This window comes from Typopeltis vanoorti, chromosome 5 (genome assembly GCF_054136105.1).
Source record: "Typopeltis vanoorti isolate ZY-2024b chromosome 5, IOZ_Tvanoo_1.0, whole genome shotgun sequence".
Classification (NCBI taxonomy): domain Eukaryota; kingdom Metazoa; phylum Arthropoda; class Arachnida; order Uropygi; family Thelyphonidae; genus Typopeltis; species Typopeltis vanoorti.
Window position 1 is genome coordinate 20,594,993 of NC_143553.1, and position 17,330 is coordinate 20,612,322.

The 17,330-nt window shown below is 36.1% G+C and overlaps 1 protein-coding gene across 1 annotated transcript in view; it reads left to right on the forward strand.

Annotated features, from left to right (window-relative positions):
- Positions 1–17,330, forward strand: part of LOC150106258 (beta-scruin-like) — a 361,294-nt gene that overhangs the window by 191,602 nt on the left and 152,362 nt on the right. Inside the window, exon 5 of the mRNA XM_090392967.1 lies at positions 7,720–7,824. Within this exon, the coding sequence (XP_090249093.1) occupies positions 7,720–7,824 (105 nt within the window). The remainder of the gene's footprint in view (positions 1–7,719; positions 7,825–17,330) is intronic.

Here is a 17,330-nt window from a genome sequence, read left to right on the forward strand (position 1 = left end):
TTTCCATTCTCTTCTATCATTCCCATAACTCTCTCTCTCATTCCCTCTCTTCCACTGTTCCTATTCTCTCCTCTTCTATCATTCCCATATCTCTCTCTCTCATTCCTTCTCTTCCATTTATCCTATTCTCTGCTCTTCTCTCATTCCCATATCTTTCTCTCTCTCTCATTCCCTTTCTTCCACTTATCCTATTCTCACCTCTTCTATCATTCCCATATCTCTCTCTCATTCCCTCTCTTCCACTTATCCTATTCTCTCCTCTTCTATCATTCACATAACTCTCTCTCATTCCCTCTCTTCTACTGTTCCTATTCTCTCCTCTTCTATCATTCCCATAACTCTCGGTCTCATTCCTCCTCTTATACCATTCCTATTCTCTCCTCTTCTACAATTTCCACAACTCTCTCTTTCTCCTACCTTGATTCGCCTTGCATTTGTCTCTTCCATTCGCCTAATCTCATCTTTCACACTTCTCATCTCATTCCCTGGACATTCCACCTGCTCTTTCAGCTCATCTATCTCTCTATGCAAGTCAGCCACTCTTATTTGCCATTCATCCTTCCAATTGAGACCATCTCCTAAAACTTCACAATCATTCAATCTTTCCATTCTCCCCACTCTCATTATTTTATTCATATTTCTCTTGCCCTCTATCATACCACTCATTTCTCTACGTGGAGAATCTCCCATCTCTCACTCAATGAGATAAGTTATAGTCTCAACAAGGTCAGTTATTGTCATCTCTAACTCACCAAGTTCCTCCCATTGCTTGCATTTTGCGCATATGTGTATTCCCCCTTCTCTCACCTGCTACATATACAACCACCGGGATGCACACATTCTGCAAGTCCTGCATGCTACAAAATTTATAATTTTGTAGAACACCTCATTTATAATTACATCCTCTGATGAGATGACCAAATCCAAGATCCTCAATCCTCGTGTGCCCTCTGTTACATACTATATGAGGTATTGAAAGTTTATTTTTCACTTGGTTAGAGTATAATAAATTTAGTTTAATCCTTTATCCAAGTGTGAGCAAACAAAGTTTGCACCTGAAAGTATCTTCAGGACTGGGGTAAGGTGGTACAACACCAGGGCACTCCTTGCAAAGGTGGAACAAGCTACCAACACTCCTATCTCAGTATCTCCCATAATGCAAAACACATCTCCTTGCAGATATGTCTACTAGTAGCTTGCTCCACCTTTGCAAGGAGTGCTCTGGTGTTGTACCACCTTACCCCAGTCCTGAAGATACTTTCAGGTGCAAACTTTGTTTGCTCACACCTGGATAAAGGATTAAACTACATTTATTATACTATCTGAGGTAGTTATCCCTCAAACATTTATTATATCCACGGTAAAATACTTTACCTTGGATATAATAAATGGTAACTTCTTCTGGTAAAATACTTATGTGCTCTGTATTACTAAAATCTTGGTATTTCTAGCCTGGTTCCCACTAATGAGACCTCAATAAAGGTCAAAACTGGTCTGGGTAGTGGCCCCCTTGCCTTTAATACAAAACATCATACATCTCCTCTAGAAGATGTGCTTTGCATTAAAGGTAAATATTAAGATTAGTGATCAGAGCTTACACTACTTTTACCATGAGTTGCCTTGGTCTTGCACTACCTGTAGGATCAGCTAGACTTGCTACACTTGCAGGTGCAACTTGACTTGTTTGTCTGTTTGCTTACTTGGGAAATGGAGTAAAGCCAGGTTTAAAATAGCTTGGTAACTTTAACATTTATTATACCCAAGGTAAAATACTTTCTACAAATATAATGCATAGCATTATATTTGTTGAAAGTTTTTCCACTTTTATATTATAAATTAAAGATGCTAAGAAATTATATTCTTGGTTTCATCCTTTATTCAAGTGTAAGTAAATAAAGTCTGCACATGAAGTAACTTCATGTGCTCCCTAAACTTTAACTCCCTATCCATTAACACTTCCAAGTCTCTGGCTTTCCTCAATTTCCTGGAGTACAGTTCCACCAGTGCGGTGGAACTGCTCCAAAACTAGTATAGAGCTAGTAATCTTTTCACCCCAAAATGCATAACCTTACACTTTGCCATTTTGAAGGAAAGTGTTTCTTAAATGTTCAAGTTCTTTAGCTAGTTTGGCCTTTTCAGTTATGAGTCAGCAGGCTCTTGTTCCTGGTGTGGATGAGGTGTACAATGATGGGATGAGGCATGTAGATATCTGTCAGTATGTGTAGGCTTTCTAAATGCAGAGACTTTAATTTACCCGATTTCTTAATTAGTAGCAGGTCCAGAAATGGGAGTGAACCATTAGATTCTAATTTATAGGTGAATTTTATGTTTGGGTGTTGCTGTTTCAGGTGCTCATGAAAAGCAGAATTGAAAGTAGTCCATAGTTGGTTCCAGACTAAGAATATATCATCAACGTACTCATTCCATAATGGTTTCATCCTTTATTCATTTTCTTTTCTTTCGAAAATATTTGAAAACAAGGCCTTGTTTTCAAATATTTCCATGTAAGGATTTGCTAAAACTGGCAAAAGAGTACCCCTCATGGCTATATCAGAGTTCGGTTTGTATATTTTATTTTTATATTTGAAGTATTCAGATGAAATACAGTGTTTGAGGAGTGCCATAACCTTCTTTGAGAATTTATCTTGTAGCAGTGAAAGGTGATCATCAGTAGGAACATTGGTGAACAAATTGCCTACATCAAAATTGCTAAAATCTTATGTTCATCAAGGATAACATTGCTCTTGTTCTTATGATTTTGGAGGAAAGTGTTGAAATGATATTGACCAGTTCAGCAGACCAGTGTATTGTTCATGAAAGTACCTGCAGACCAGACATAAGACAGAAACTGGATATCTAGGATAGAGGGATTGGAGTGGATCTGAGAGAGAGAGAGAGAGAGAGAGAGAGGAGTCATCATCAGTTAACCTTCTGGATAGCATCAAGCAATCTTAGAGAGGATCTTGATACTTCATCCCAATTATGTGAGGTTGATTTGGGATTTATACAGAGTTAGTAGCTACACTGAGATTTTTTTTCAGTCCCTGCTCTTGTTCTGAGATGTTTGTGTCAGCAAAGGCGGAAGATATAGGTCAGCCAAAGAAGAGAAATCTGATCATGTGTGGATATCTGGGGTATTATTGAAAATTAAGGGAAGAGATATGAAATCTTTCTTTTGAAAGATTAGAAAGGACTGAGTTTTGGTGGCATTGAAGTCTTCAGAGTTGTTCTACCCCACTGAAGTATAGCAACAAGATCAGAGTTTAGGACATTGGTTATGGCAGATCTTGAGGTTTCTAATAATTGGACACTACAAGGTGTCCAATTATGGATAGGAGTAATAAAGATACATCTTTGAAACTATAAATAGGATTTGAAGTCAGTGAGAATAGGTCATTATATACAGGAGGAAGAGAATGGGTGAAAGCACAGAGCCCTGGCATACTCTTGCATTGGAGAAACTGAGGGGAGGAAACCACTTACCATGACTCATGGTAGTGAACAACCAAAGAGAAAGCTAATGACTCAGTTGCAGAGAGTGAAAGGCAGACCAATGGTAGTTTGCTGAGCAGTACTCTGTACCAAACCTGATCAAATGCCGAAATATTGAGGAGTGACTGTGTGAATTTCTCCTGTATGTGATGTTATGACATATGTAGGACAGTGTAACTTCCTATGATGAGTATTTTGACACCAGGTGGTCTGATGATAACGATAATATTTAATTATACAACCAACCTTGACTGCATTGGGACCATACGAGTAATTTGTCATACCAGAGTGTTTGCTACAAAGCATTTTCTTTCACAGTAGAGTTGATGCTATGATCTGTGCCAACGATTTTGTGAATGGGTGCGCTATAGTGAGTGTTTACTGCATACCAGTAAGATGAATATTATTATTATTATTGTTATTACACAGACATCTCCATGGAGCTTACACACTTGTTGCGGGAGGGTTCAAACTTTAACCATGCACTAGCCAATATTCATACAGTACATGCCATACTCTACTTTGAATTTATTCACTGACAAGCTACTCACAACAGGCTCATTTGCTACTCTCCAAGCAAAAAGAGCCCTTACACCCTTGCTTGCCACAATCTTGAACAGTTTCTTAGGTTGATCCCCAGTTCTTTCTCTCTAGTCATGTATTGAAGAATTTTCTCCTTTTCAATACTTTAAAAAAATCTTTGAGTGACTTGTATGTGTCTGCTATATATATCTCCACAAGCACTAGCCAACATTCATACAACGCGTGCCATACCCTACTTTGAACTTATTCACTGACAAGCCACTCACAATAGACTCATTTGCCACTCTCCAACTCTCCATGCAAAAAATCTAGCCCTTACTTTGCTTCCCACAGGCTTGAACAATTTCTAAGGTTGACCCTTAGTTCTTTCTCTCTAGTCATGTATTGAAGAATTTCCTCTGTATCAATACTGTAAAAATCTTTAAGTAACTTGTATGTGACTACCATATACAGTATACTTCACTTTTCTACTTATCAACTAATTTCTATAATCAAGAAGTCTTCAACTTAACCTCATGAGGAGCATTCCAATAGACCTGCCACCATCTTGGTCACTTGCTTCTTGATCCTCTCTCCTCTTTTTTATCCCCAAGAAACTTAGGTGACCAGATCTGTTTGCATTTCCAGATGGGACCTTATCAAGGCCTCATAAAGAGGTATAATAATCTCCATATCTCTACTTGAATAGGATATTCTTCAGTAGCCAGGTAATCCTATGAATCATTTTAGCCACTTTTTTCAATATGACCTATAAAATTCAACTTCCTATCTACCAACACTTAATTTCATCAGTTTCCTGGAGTTCAGTTCCATCATGTCATACACAGCTGGTAATCTTTTCATCCCAAACTGCATAAACTTAACTATATTTAAATTAAATTGGTATCCATCCATTCTCCTTTGCCCATACTACCATTCTTTAAATTATCCTGCAAGATCTCTATTTCATTTTTATTAATTATTGCTCTACCCAATTTTGCATTATCAGAAAATAACTGAATATTTCCTCTCAGATCATTTCCTACATCATTAATGTACAAATTAAATAGCAGTGGCCAAAGTACAGAGTGTTGCAGCACACCACTAGTTACAGGCCTTCTCCTGGTCTCTGCTACTGAATAACCTACTGTCTGCTATCTTTCCATCAGCCGCCCTGTTATTCAAATCACCAACTTCATATCCATCTTCATATACTGCAATGTATGTAACAAAATTCCATGACTACTACTACTTCTTCTTTTCAGGCATTTTATGTTCACTGCTGAATGAAGGTCTCCTCCAGTTCTTTCCACCTTTCTCTGTTCTTGGCAAGGGTTGACCAATTTTTCCCAACAAAATTTGACAGTTCATCACTCCACCTTCTTTTAGGACATCCTCGTTTCCCTTCTTTTGGAATCCAGTTCGTTAGTACGGTGGTCCATCACCCATCTTCTCTTTTGGATAGATGTCTGGCCCATTTCCATTTTAGTTGCTTATGGTGAAGAATGATGTCAGTGATGTGAGTCTGGCTTCTTATCCAGGTGCTTCACTTCTTATCTTTTAATGTGATGACTAGCATCAACATCTCCATTTTTCTTTGAGTTGTTGTTAATTTATTTGCCAGTGCTTTTGTTAACGACCAAGTTTCACAACCATATGTGATGACTGGAAGTATACACTGGTTAAATGTCTTCCTTTTTAAACAGAGTGGGACATCATTGTTTTTAGAAATGCTTTTCAGTTTTCTGAATGCATCCCAGGCAAGTTGAACTCTATTATTTATTTCTTTTTGGAGTCCACAGTTTAGATCAATGAGATGACCTAAGTATATATATGAAGAGACTCTTTCCAAGAAATTGTTTTCTATTATTATGGTTTTTGGTGTTACAAAATTATTAAACATGATTTTATTTTTTCTCTGTTTATTTTTAGACCGACTTTTCTGCTTTCATGATATAGGTCTTCTATCATTATATTAAGATCTTCTGGAGTGTTTGCAAAAATTATGATATCATCTGCATATCTTAGGTGGGTTAAGTTTCTGTTATTAATTTTTATGCCAAGGTTTGTCCAGTTTATATTATTAAATATTTCTTAAAGGACTGCTGTAAAGATTTTGGGTGATAGAGAGTCTCCTTGTCAGACACCTTTTTCAACTGATATTTTATTGCTACTTGTGTGAAGTTGGATTGTTGCTGTTGCAGCGTGGTATATTTCCTGGAGGAGGTCCATATATATTCTCCAGGAACTCCGTGATTCTGGAGTGCTTTGATTATTGCATTAGTTTTGATGGAATCAAATGCTTTTTCATAATTAATAAAGGCTAAACTGAGAGGCAATTGGTTTTCTTCTGCTTTTCTATTATTTGTTTTACTGCATGAATATGATTGATTGTATTAAAGCCTTTACAGAATCCTGCTTGTTCAACTGGTTGATTTGAGTCTAGAAGAGGAGTTAACCTGTTTGTTATTACTTTTGAGAGAATTTTGTACAGATTGGAGAGAATGCTAATTGGTCTATAGTTCTTTACTTCTTCTTTGTCCCCTTTTTTAAATAACAGTATCAAAGTAGCATTTTTCCAGTTTTCTGATATCTTCCTCTCTTCTGGGCATAGATTTAGTAGGTTTGTGACATGGTGAATTATATTGTTCATCCCCATTTAATTAATTCTATGTGGATTTGGTCTTCACTAGGACATTTTCCATTTTTCATTTGTTTTAATGCTTGTCTTATTTCATCTGAAGTGAATAGGGGGGATGAATTCTATATGCAGTGGAGAAGAGTTATTTATATTTGATTTATCTATTGAAGGATCACTATAGAGTTCTTTATAAAATTCTTCTAGACTGCTTAGGATTTGTTCTTGGTTCCTTATTGTGGTTCCATTCTTGTCTTTTATTGCAGTTATTTGACTTTTGCCAACTGATAAATGTTTTCTTAGTATTTTCATATTTTTATTGTTTTCAATTGTTTCTTTTATTTTTTTTTAGTGTTATAAGATCTTATTTCATTTCCCATATTTTCCCTTATTGTTTTGCATAGTTCTGTGTGTTCTATTTTAGAATTTAAGTTTTTGTCTTGTTTCATATTTCGTCTCTCTTTTTTAGTAGTTGTAATGTTTCCTCTGAAAGTTTATGGTCTTTTTGAATAACATACTGTCTGCTATCTTTCCATCAGCCACCCTGTTCTTCAAATCACCAGATTCATATCCATCTCCATATACTGCAATGTATGTAACAAAATTCCATGACTAAACCTGTCAAATGTCTTTGCATATTACTTACACGTGATGTGGAATTGTGGTTAGTATTGTTAAAACTAGTTGTACGGTATCTACAACCTATTATCTTATTGTCCAATCCCCTGACACGGGTATCATATATGTACATCCCTTGAGTTTTCTTTCCTCCTTTCTGCTTCTTATTTGTTTTTCACTGTTTAACATACTATATTTTTTTCCCCTTAATCCTGTTGATTCCAGTAAAAAATTTGACCCCAGAAAAATATTGGAAAAGGTTTTCATTAAAGTATATGTGGAATCAGTTTTAAAACAATTCCTCATATGCTGTTGTTATCATTCTTAATTATTTTTATTTTTATTTTTCATAAATAAATGAAATCTCACTTTGTTTGAACAAATCTTTGTCATATGTGTATAATATATGAATACTTTTATCAGTTTATATATTGATTTTTTTTTTTTAGATTGGTATCAGTCCTGACCATCATACAATGAATTTCGCAGCAAGTAAGATACAAGCATTATACAAAGGTTATTCAACCAGATCTTCACTGAAAAATAAAACTCTTGTAAGAAATTGGAACTTTTTTTTTTTACTTCTATTGCTTGTAGTAGTAATAGTAATATATGCTTCCACTAAGTATGTTGCTATTTATGTGCAAATATTTTAAAAAGGAAATTGTTATGGTTATGTAACCTAAGAGTTCTTCATATAATACTCATAGAGTTTTGTCTGCAGGTCTACCCATCCAATTCTAATCATTAGATGTCAAGATGACATTTTACCAGAAAACTTAATGTATTTCATGGAACACATAACTGAGTCATGAATTCTTGCAGAATGAGAATTTAGACATATCTCTCAGGGTAACTAATGTGATGAAAAATGTATCAGAGGGAGGTATATTATTAAAAATACTGTAATACTGAGAAATGTTGATTTACAGGATGCCCACACCTACTTTCAAGAAAACATGATTTCTTCTCAAATGATGCTGCTGCTGATATTTGTGATGTGTTATCATTGCTACTGAGAAGATAACTTTTTTCTTTGGTCAGTGTTTTTTTTAATTAAATAATTAATGTAAGTGTATCTGTAATTAATTTGTGTATGTGCGTGCGTGTTGAATGTTTATTTTATATATATATATATATTGTAAGTGCAATTGGAAGAACGATAGTACGTTGCACCCTTCGATTGGAAAAGGCCTAAGCTCAAGTCTCATCATGACAGGAGGAATCTTTATATGGATTTTTTCAATCGAAGGTGAGTTAGCCGATCTTATATGGAGGTAGCAGAGTTTTTTTTCTCCTGGAAACTCCGGTTTTATATCCTGCATACAGATAAATCGGCCCTTCAGGACACATGCAATTTACAGACAAAAAATACGAGCTGTGGTGTTGGTGGGCAGTAGATGGTGCTGATGTAGATGATTGGTAGTAGAGGTTCGGTGTAGTGGTGGAGACGAAGAGTTGTACAATAGGTGTCCTCCCATGATGAGTCTTTGGACTCCTTGGAGGTGTCACGAATAATAATAAAATGTGTATGTGGTATTAGATGCAATGAATCCTCTGTTTGAATTCAATATAATAAACTTCATTCAATATAGTACATGTAAAAGGTATGCAGTAGCACATTTGACCTGTTAATGGGAACAATGCTGAATGCAAGCAGAATTCAAATCAGGAATAAATGAGTTTAGCATGGCTGGTAGAGATGCTTCTAGGTGTTTGATTTCAAGAAAGTGATAGCAGTGTGAGAAGGGGGAAATGAAAGTAGAAATATAAAAAAGAAAAGTGTGGCATGATATTGGAAATTTTGAGGCTTCTTTGTATTCATAACCACATATGAGTTAAACTACAAAATCACTTGGCATCTAGCAGGTAAGGTAAGAAAGTAACTAAAATGCATAAAGAAGTAAAAAATGGTATAAAAGCATCATGTTGGAGGCTTAATGGATTTTTTACAACACTCAAAAAGAATTAAATAGAATTTAATACTTCCTATATTTCGTCCTAGTCACTAGGACATCTATGGGGATTACAAAAACAATTAATGTAACATGCACACACAAATCTTACAATACTAAGCCCAATCACGTGGGTGACACTAAAGTTCTATCTAGGTGGAGCACCCTCTAAGGGCGGTAGTAGGTGGCCTGGAATGTAAGGTGGCATCTCTGGTGATGAGTGTTTCCCAAATCTTCGGAAGCTTAATGCAACCGTATTTATTAAGATTTGGTTGGTTTCTGAGAGCTGCTGCTGCTTCTAAGAAAAGTCTCTCTTTCTTAAATTTGCTGTGGTGGAGCATAGTGGTTTTCTTCCATGATACTCTGTGGGTGGTGTCCAAAACATGGTCAGCCAAGCCTGAATGGCCATAGTTGTATTTACAGATGTAAGACTTGTGTTCCTCCAGGCGAATGGATGCTGATCTGCCTGTCTGTCCAAAGTACGCCAGCTTACAGGAACAGAGTACTTTGTAAACTCCAGGCAGCGAGAGAGGAGGGAGCTGATCTTTCGTAGAACGGATAAGGGTAGCAAGTTTGTGGTAGGGCTTATATAGGCTTGGCTGACCATGTTTTGGACACCACCCACAGAGTATCATGGAAGAAAACCACCATGCTCCACCACAGCAAATTCAAGAAAGAGAGACTTTTCTTAGAAGCAGCAGCTCTCAGAAACCAACCAAATCTTAATAAATATGGTTGCATTAAGCTTCCGAAGATTTGGGAAACACTCATCACCAGAGATACCACCTTACATTCCAGGCCACCTACTACCACCCTTAGAGGGCGCTCCACCTAGATAGGACTTTAGTATCACCCACGTGGTTGGGCTTAGTATTGTAAGATTTGTGTGTGCATGTTACATTAATTGTTTTTGTAATCCCCGTAGATGTCCTAGTGACTAGGACGAAATATAGGAAGTATTAAATTCTATTTTAATTCTTTTTGAGTGTTGTAAAAAATCCATTAAGCCTCCAACATGATGTCCTCACAGCACTTAAGCCTCTACACACGAGGTATAAAAGCAGAAATAGGAGATAAAGCTATGATAATAAAGGATACCTTTTATCACGATACATGTAGGTGTTGATTCCATAATTAGAGACAGCTAGATGAATGAACTTGAAAGTGTGTTTTCCAGGTGATAATTTATGACATGAGTTGGTTATATGTAAGCAAATAAAAGGAGTTGATGATATCAGTATGTTGATCAGAAATAATTTGAAATGAAATAAGTATAGTATGAATGAAGAGAAAAGATAAGTCACAATTGCAAGTGACTCACTGGGTTGACTATGTAGGAGAAATTGATGTGCACTATGTGTGGGGGTGATTTTGATTGTCTAAAATATTTTCACTTGCGGGATAGATAACACTTGAATGGGTTTACAGTGCTATGAGAAATTGTTGGCATTGAAAGAGTGAATGCAAATAGGGAAACTAGATTTGTCTGGGTAATTCCATAAAATCATGGATGCATGTAATAAACTGATAAGTCAAAATTGTGAACATAATAATATTAAGAGAGAGAAAGAGAGAGAGAATGACAATATGTTAGAGATGACCAGAATGTCAAAGCTAGTTTTGTAAAGCAAAAGTAAAGACTGTGGAAATTTGTTGGGGGATTTGGTTAAGGAACCCACTCCACTTTGTTTAGCATGTTAGCTGCCACGCTCCTTGGGCATAGTTTATTCCCGCACACCAAGCGCTTTCGCATCTTCAAGGTCACTACGAGTAATCTCGTAGCCGGCTTATCAGACAGAATTTGGTTTCATATGCCAACTATGAGTAATCTCGTATTACCCCCACCCATATATTGCATGCACTGACGAATGTGTTTATTGCATCTAGTCTCTAAAAACCTTCAGTTTCGCCATGACCAGTAAAAGAAAACTTACTGATAAAGAATTAGAAGTTTGCGCTAATATGAGCAATGATGAATTTAATGAATTCATCATCGCAAATGGAAGGATAAGAGAAAAGTTCTTTCCATTTCAAATATGCACAAATTTTAAATAGTTGATGCAAAAAATCAGAATGGTAAAATTCATTTAAAACCAAATATCGTTAGGGACTATAATTTGGATGTGTCAGACATCGATCTTTCTGATCAAATGCTTTCTTACTATTCCCTCTTGCGAAAGACAATTAGATGGCCAAAGAAATTGGCAATACGCATTCTTGATATATACATTCAAAAAGCACATAAATTTTATAATATAATTACTGGAAATGCAATGACTGCGTTAAAATTTAGAGATCGATTTATCTCAGTTTTTGTTGGAATGGATAAGCTTACAGCATCACAGATTATCAGCAGGATTCGAGATCTTCATTATTTGGAAATTTTACCACCTACAGAAAAAAATATTCGCCGACAAAGCCATGCCGAGTATGTACATGAAACAAACAACGACGCGAAACATGTTATTATTGTCCTGTTTGCCAGGAAAAACCACCATTGTGCGTGGAAAATTGTTTTGAAGTATATCATTCGTAATTTGAATAAATTGGTTTTTATTTTATTGATTTCATTTTATTATTTTTATTGATTTTTATCAGTTTTAAATTGATTTACAAATTACGTGTTATACTACGGATTAGCTCGCGCTTTGCATAGGAGGTTGGTAATTGACATACGAGTACATTCATAGTTGGCTTCTGAGACACATACATAATATACTATATTTTAGTTGAAATTATTTCCCTTCTATCAAGCCCCCAGATGTGTTCTTCACTTTATTCAGAATCCAAGGGTCCAAATTAAGGTAATTATACTAAGGGTTAACTCGTGTTTGGCATAGGAGGTCGGTAAGTCGACATACGATACTCATAGTTGGCTTGTGAAGCTCATATATGAACTACTAGTATACTCGTAGTTGGCAGCGAATGTGTTAAACTTGTGATGTTTTAACATTTACAGTTTTATCAGCCTAATGATTGACTATTGTGTGTGAACATTAATGTCAGAAGCATCAAGAATATTTCATACTCTGCTGTTTAGATCACCTTAAAGACCAACATTTTCTTTTCTTTTTTTTAAGTCAGTTGCCTTTTCTAATAGCTCAAAAATATTCCTCCACTTCTTCCTTAGTAGAACCGTTTATGTGACCATAGACACAATTAAGTATCATTGTCCCAGTCTCATTTCCCATTCTGATGTTGTCTATATCATACTGCTTCATACTGTTTGCCATTCAAAAAGAAATATCCTTGTGTTCAGTGTTTTGAATTCTGTAGCTATTCCTTCTTTTCCCTGATTATTATTGCCTAAATATAACATCTTGCAATTATTATTTAGATGAACCTCACATATTTTTCCTTCATTGTTAACACCAGTTATGTCGATATAGTACTAGTATTTATCCAGTTCTTCTAGTTTCACTTCTTTTCCATTAACACTTCTTATGTTGATGGCACCTATCTTGAAATCTTCTGATGTAGAATTTAAGTTTATATTAGCACCAGACTTTTTCCTGTGGTTCCCTAATGAAAACTGGGTCCTCCTTATTTAACCAAGTGACACCCCAGCTTCTTAAAATTTCATCATGTTGTACCATCATTTGTTTTGTTTAAGCCAATACTAAGTACAATTTGGTCAGATGAATCTGAAACTGCCAGTCCATACTCGTTTTGTCCAGTATCCAGGCAGATATCTACTAATGAGAAGTTGAAGTTTTCTCAGAAATTGCAGTTGGTTCTCTGCATTTCTTAAAGGGCTATATGGAAGTCTCCTTCCACTTATCTATCTTTGGCCTACAAGCGATCCCGTGTAAGATGCAGTGAGGAACAGTTATTTTGTTGACTTTATAGCCATTGAATTTTGAAATCTGTGAAATAATTTGTGAATTTTGGGTAATCTCTATTCTAGAGGAGGCAGCAGAAACTAAATGGTTTGAATTTTTTAATTTAATTCTGGGAGCCATGAGGTGATTTTTTTGGAAGTCTAATATTTAATATTTCTGGGAATTAGTTTGGTCATAATCTAAAGGTATATAAGTAGTGCAGTCTTTGAGCAGCATCATTTTATTATTATTATTATTATTTTATAACACCTCCAGGGAGTCCAAAGACTCATCGAGGGAGGGCATCTACTTTACAACTCTTCGTCTCACTACTCCACCAACCTTCATCATCTAACACCAACGCCATCTACCGCCGACTTCCACCACTAGTAATTTCACAGACAATCACAAACATCCATACCCATGGCGTGATTCGAACCCGCAGCCTTTTGGCTGGAGAGCGGATACGCTAACCACTCGGCCAACCAGGCCGGCAAAAAAGGCTTAGAAGAGGTTCGTCATGTCAACCACCAGAATAGAACTCACGACACCTTTTCTTCGATTCCACCAATTCTACTGAGCTATACCTATTTGCTAGCATTGAGGACCACAGTGGTACCTACTGTGGTCCTCATCACTAATAAATACAATCATAAAATGAATGTTTGGCCCAGGGACTGCAACGCATGTGAATCTTTAGGTTATGAACCCACTATTTCCCAGAAATAAATATCCAAAATAAAAAGATATTCTTGAAAATGTCACCTTCATAGCCCCTGAATTAACTAAAGAAATTATAACTTTTACCCTCCCCATACATGGATTATCCTAAAATGGATAATTCTGATAACCTCTCTGAATGATATAATCACGTAATCACAAGAAAGATATTTATTTAACCAAATATTTCGGTCTGGAAATAGCAGACCATCTTCAGTGGTATTACAAGAACAGTTTAAAAAATACAAGCTAGAATACTAACAATAGATCGTTAAAATTAGAACACGCTGCATGATGTTATATCACTAAGTATGAAACGGAATATTTTGAAGTAGAAACATGATTGAATTTGCTATTTAAAAAAAAAATAAATAAATAAATAAAATTAATTAATGAGTAATCTTGATTAGACTTTCCCAGATTTTTGATATAGATATACAGTCATTACGATTCAGGTTGAGGTGATGGAGCAAGGCCTCCACTCTTTCCTTGAACAAACGTTCGAACCTATAACGGGATCTAAACCTGGACCAAAAGATGCTGTGGTCAGTTTCAATCCTGTGTTGAGCCAATCCAGACTTTTCAGGTTTGTTGTGAAGAATGGATGATTGATGTTCTTGGATTCTTTTTTCAAGAGAATGTTCCAGTCTGTCCAAAATAAGAGAGATCACAGTTGCACAGAATTTGATAACCTCCAGGAAGAGATAAAGTTGAGCGTTTGTCTTTAGGAGAAGGAAAATGAGAAGACAATTTGTTAATAGGTGAATACGTAGTTGTTAAATCATATTTCTTTAAAATTCTTGCAATAAGTTCTGAAATACCGGAGATATAAGGAATAGGCACTCGATGTATTGAAACTTTGTATATATAGATACATAGATGACATCTTTACTATTTGGCCTCACAGCAAAAATGCTTTACCTTCTTTTTTAAACAGTATTAATTCCTTGCATCATCGCAAAAAGTTTACTATGGAATTAGAAGAAAACAACCAGTTATCTTTTTTAGACGTTCTCCTCATCTGGTCACCTTCAAATATTCTTACAACTACAACCAACATTCACAGGTTGTTATATTCTTAAAGAATCAGCTCATCATCCATGTCAAAAAACAGGAATTATAAAATGCCTCATCAGAAGAGCCAAAACTAATTGTTCTACTTTTGATTATCTACAGAAAGAACTTTCTACTATCCAACTACACATGAAACTCAATGGCTTTTCTGAAAAAAGTACTCAATGTCTTCTCAATTCTTATAATCCTCCACAAAACAAAGTTTCAATACATCGAGTGCCTATTCCTTATATCTCCGGTATTTCAGAACCTATCGCAAGAATTTTAAAGAAATATGATTTAACAACTACGTATTCACCTATTAACAAATTGTCTTCTCATTTTCCTTCTCCTAAAGACAAACGCTCAACTTTATCTCTTCCTGGAGTTTATCAAATTCCGTGCAACTGTGATCTCTCTTATTTTGGACAGACTGGACGTTCTCTTGATAAAAGAATCCAAGAACATCAATCATCCATTCTTCACAACAAACCTGAAAAGTCTGGATTGGCTCAACATGGGATTGAAACTGACCACAGCATCTTTTGGTACAGGACTCGCCTCTTACATAGATCCCGTCATAGGTTCGAACGTTTGTTCAAGGAAAGCGTGGAGGCCTTGCTCCATCGCCCCAACCTGAATCGTAATGACTGTATATCTATATCAAAAATCTGGGAAAGTCTAATCAAGATTACTCATTGATTAATTTTATTTATTTATTTTTTTTTTTTTTAAATAGCAAATTCAATCATGTTTCTACTTCAATATATTCCGTTTCATACTTAGTGATATAACATCACGGGAGTGTTCTAATTTTAACGATCTATTGTTATTGTTCTAGCTTGTATTTTTTAAACTGTTCTTGTAATACCACTGAAGATGGTCTGCTATTTGCAGACTGAAATATTTGGTTAAATAAATATCTTTCTTGTGATTACGTGATTATATCATTTAGTCTTATGTCACAAGTATCTTTGAAACAACAAATTGATAACCTCTCTGCCCTAGAGTAGATACTATTTCTCCCCTCCACCCCAATCCACCCTCCTTTAAAGTTGCCAAACAAGTGGCTGAATCGTTAACTCCCTAACTGATCATACTTCATGTTATATTAAAAAACTCCACCCATTTCAGATCTTTCATTCAATTTTTTTTTTTTGGCAGAACTTTTTTATTTGCCAATATCCTTATTTCTGACATCTTCTTCCTTTCCATCCACTATTGGATAAAGGTCTCTCCCCTTAACTTTCCAGTTCTTTCTGCCTTTTGCCAATATCCACCATCTCATCATTCCTTAGATCAAAATGCACTCCTCAATTTGGTTCTTTGGCAACGTTTTCTTCTCTTGCTATTCACTCAGTGCTTCATTTTGTCCATCTTTAGTCTGATAATCTACTAACATTAATATCACTATTATTTTTATAATTATTATTCAGGTAAAACTCATTGTGGAAGGCTCATTTTGAACAACACAAAGTCTAGCATACCATCTATTAAACTCATTGACTGTTCATGCTCCTACTTTGTGTTGTTCAAAATGAGCTTTCCACAATGAGTTTTATGGCTTATAGAGTTCCTGAATAATAATGGAGGGCAGTTGGGCTCTGGAATGCACCAACTGCCCTCCATGCAAAAAAAAAAAAGTCACTCCTTGCCCTCTTACTCACCACTTTCATTTGTAACTCCAAGAATGGCACCTTTTCCTTGCTCCTTCCTCTTGTTCTACTATATGAAAGAACTTCGTGTCAACCCTATAATGACTCCTCAATAATTTAAATCAGTAGCCATGAGTCCCCCTTTTTACGGGGGGATACGGCACCATCTAGCCCCCCCAAAATTTTATCCCGGCTCCAGAACTGGCACAGGCTGATGAATCAGGCCTATGGCTGGGTCAGTATTCCTGGCTGTATTCCATGTGTGTTCAAGCTGGTTTGCCTGCTTGCATGATGAAAAACCCCAGTTAAACTGGTGGAAAAACTCTGCTGTCCATGCCCAAGACCGGCTAACTTGACTATGGCTGAGGAAGATCCTTAAGTTCCTCATCGTCGACGGGAATTGAACCTAGGACACTCCTTTCCCAGGCATGTGGTTGCGAAGCTCAAAGCCACTAAGCTAACTGCGCGGACTTCTGTCTACCAAACTTTGCAGTCTACATACTCCTACTCTATCCTCATAGCCAACATTGCACAGTCCTGATATCAGTTTTGTTGTCTATCTTTGCACATGCTCCAAGGTTAATTTATTCCCTTCAAATCCTAGTAACCAAATCTGAGCACAATAATCCAGATGTGGTCTGACCAGGGCTTTATACAATGGAAAAACAACTCTTATCTCTGCTGGGTCAGTGTCCTTCTTAGTATTGCAGCAATCCTCTGGGTTATCTTTATCACCTTTGTGATCTGTCCCCTAAACTTCAAATTTCTCTCAATCATTCACCCAAAGTTCCACTTCTTCTAATGCAATTCCTCCATTCATTTGTCCATATGTTCAGCTTATTCAAATCCTCCTGAA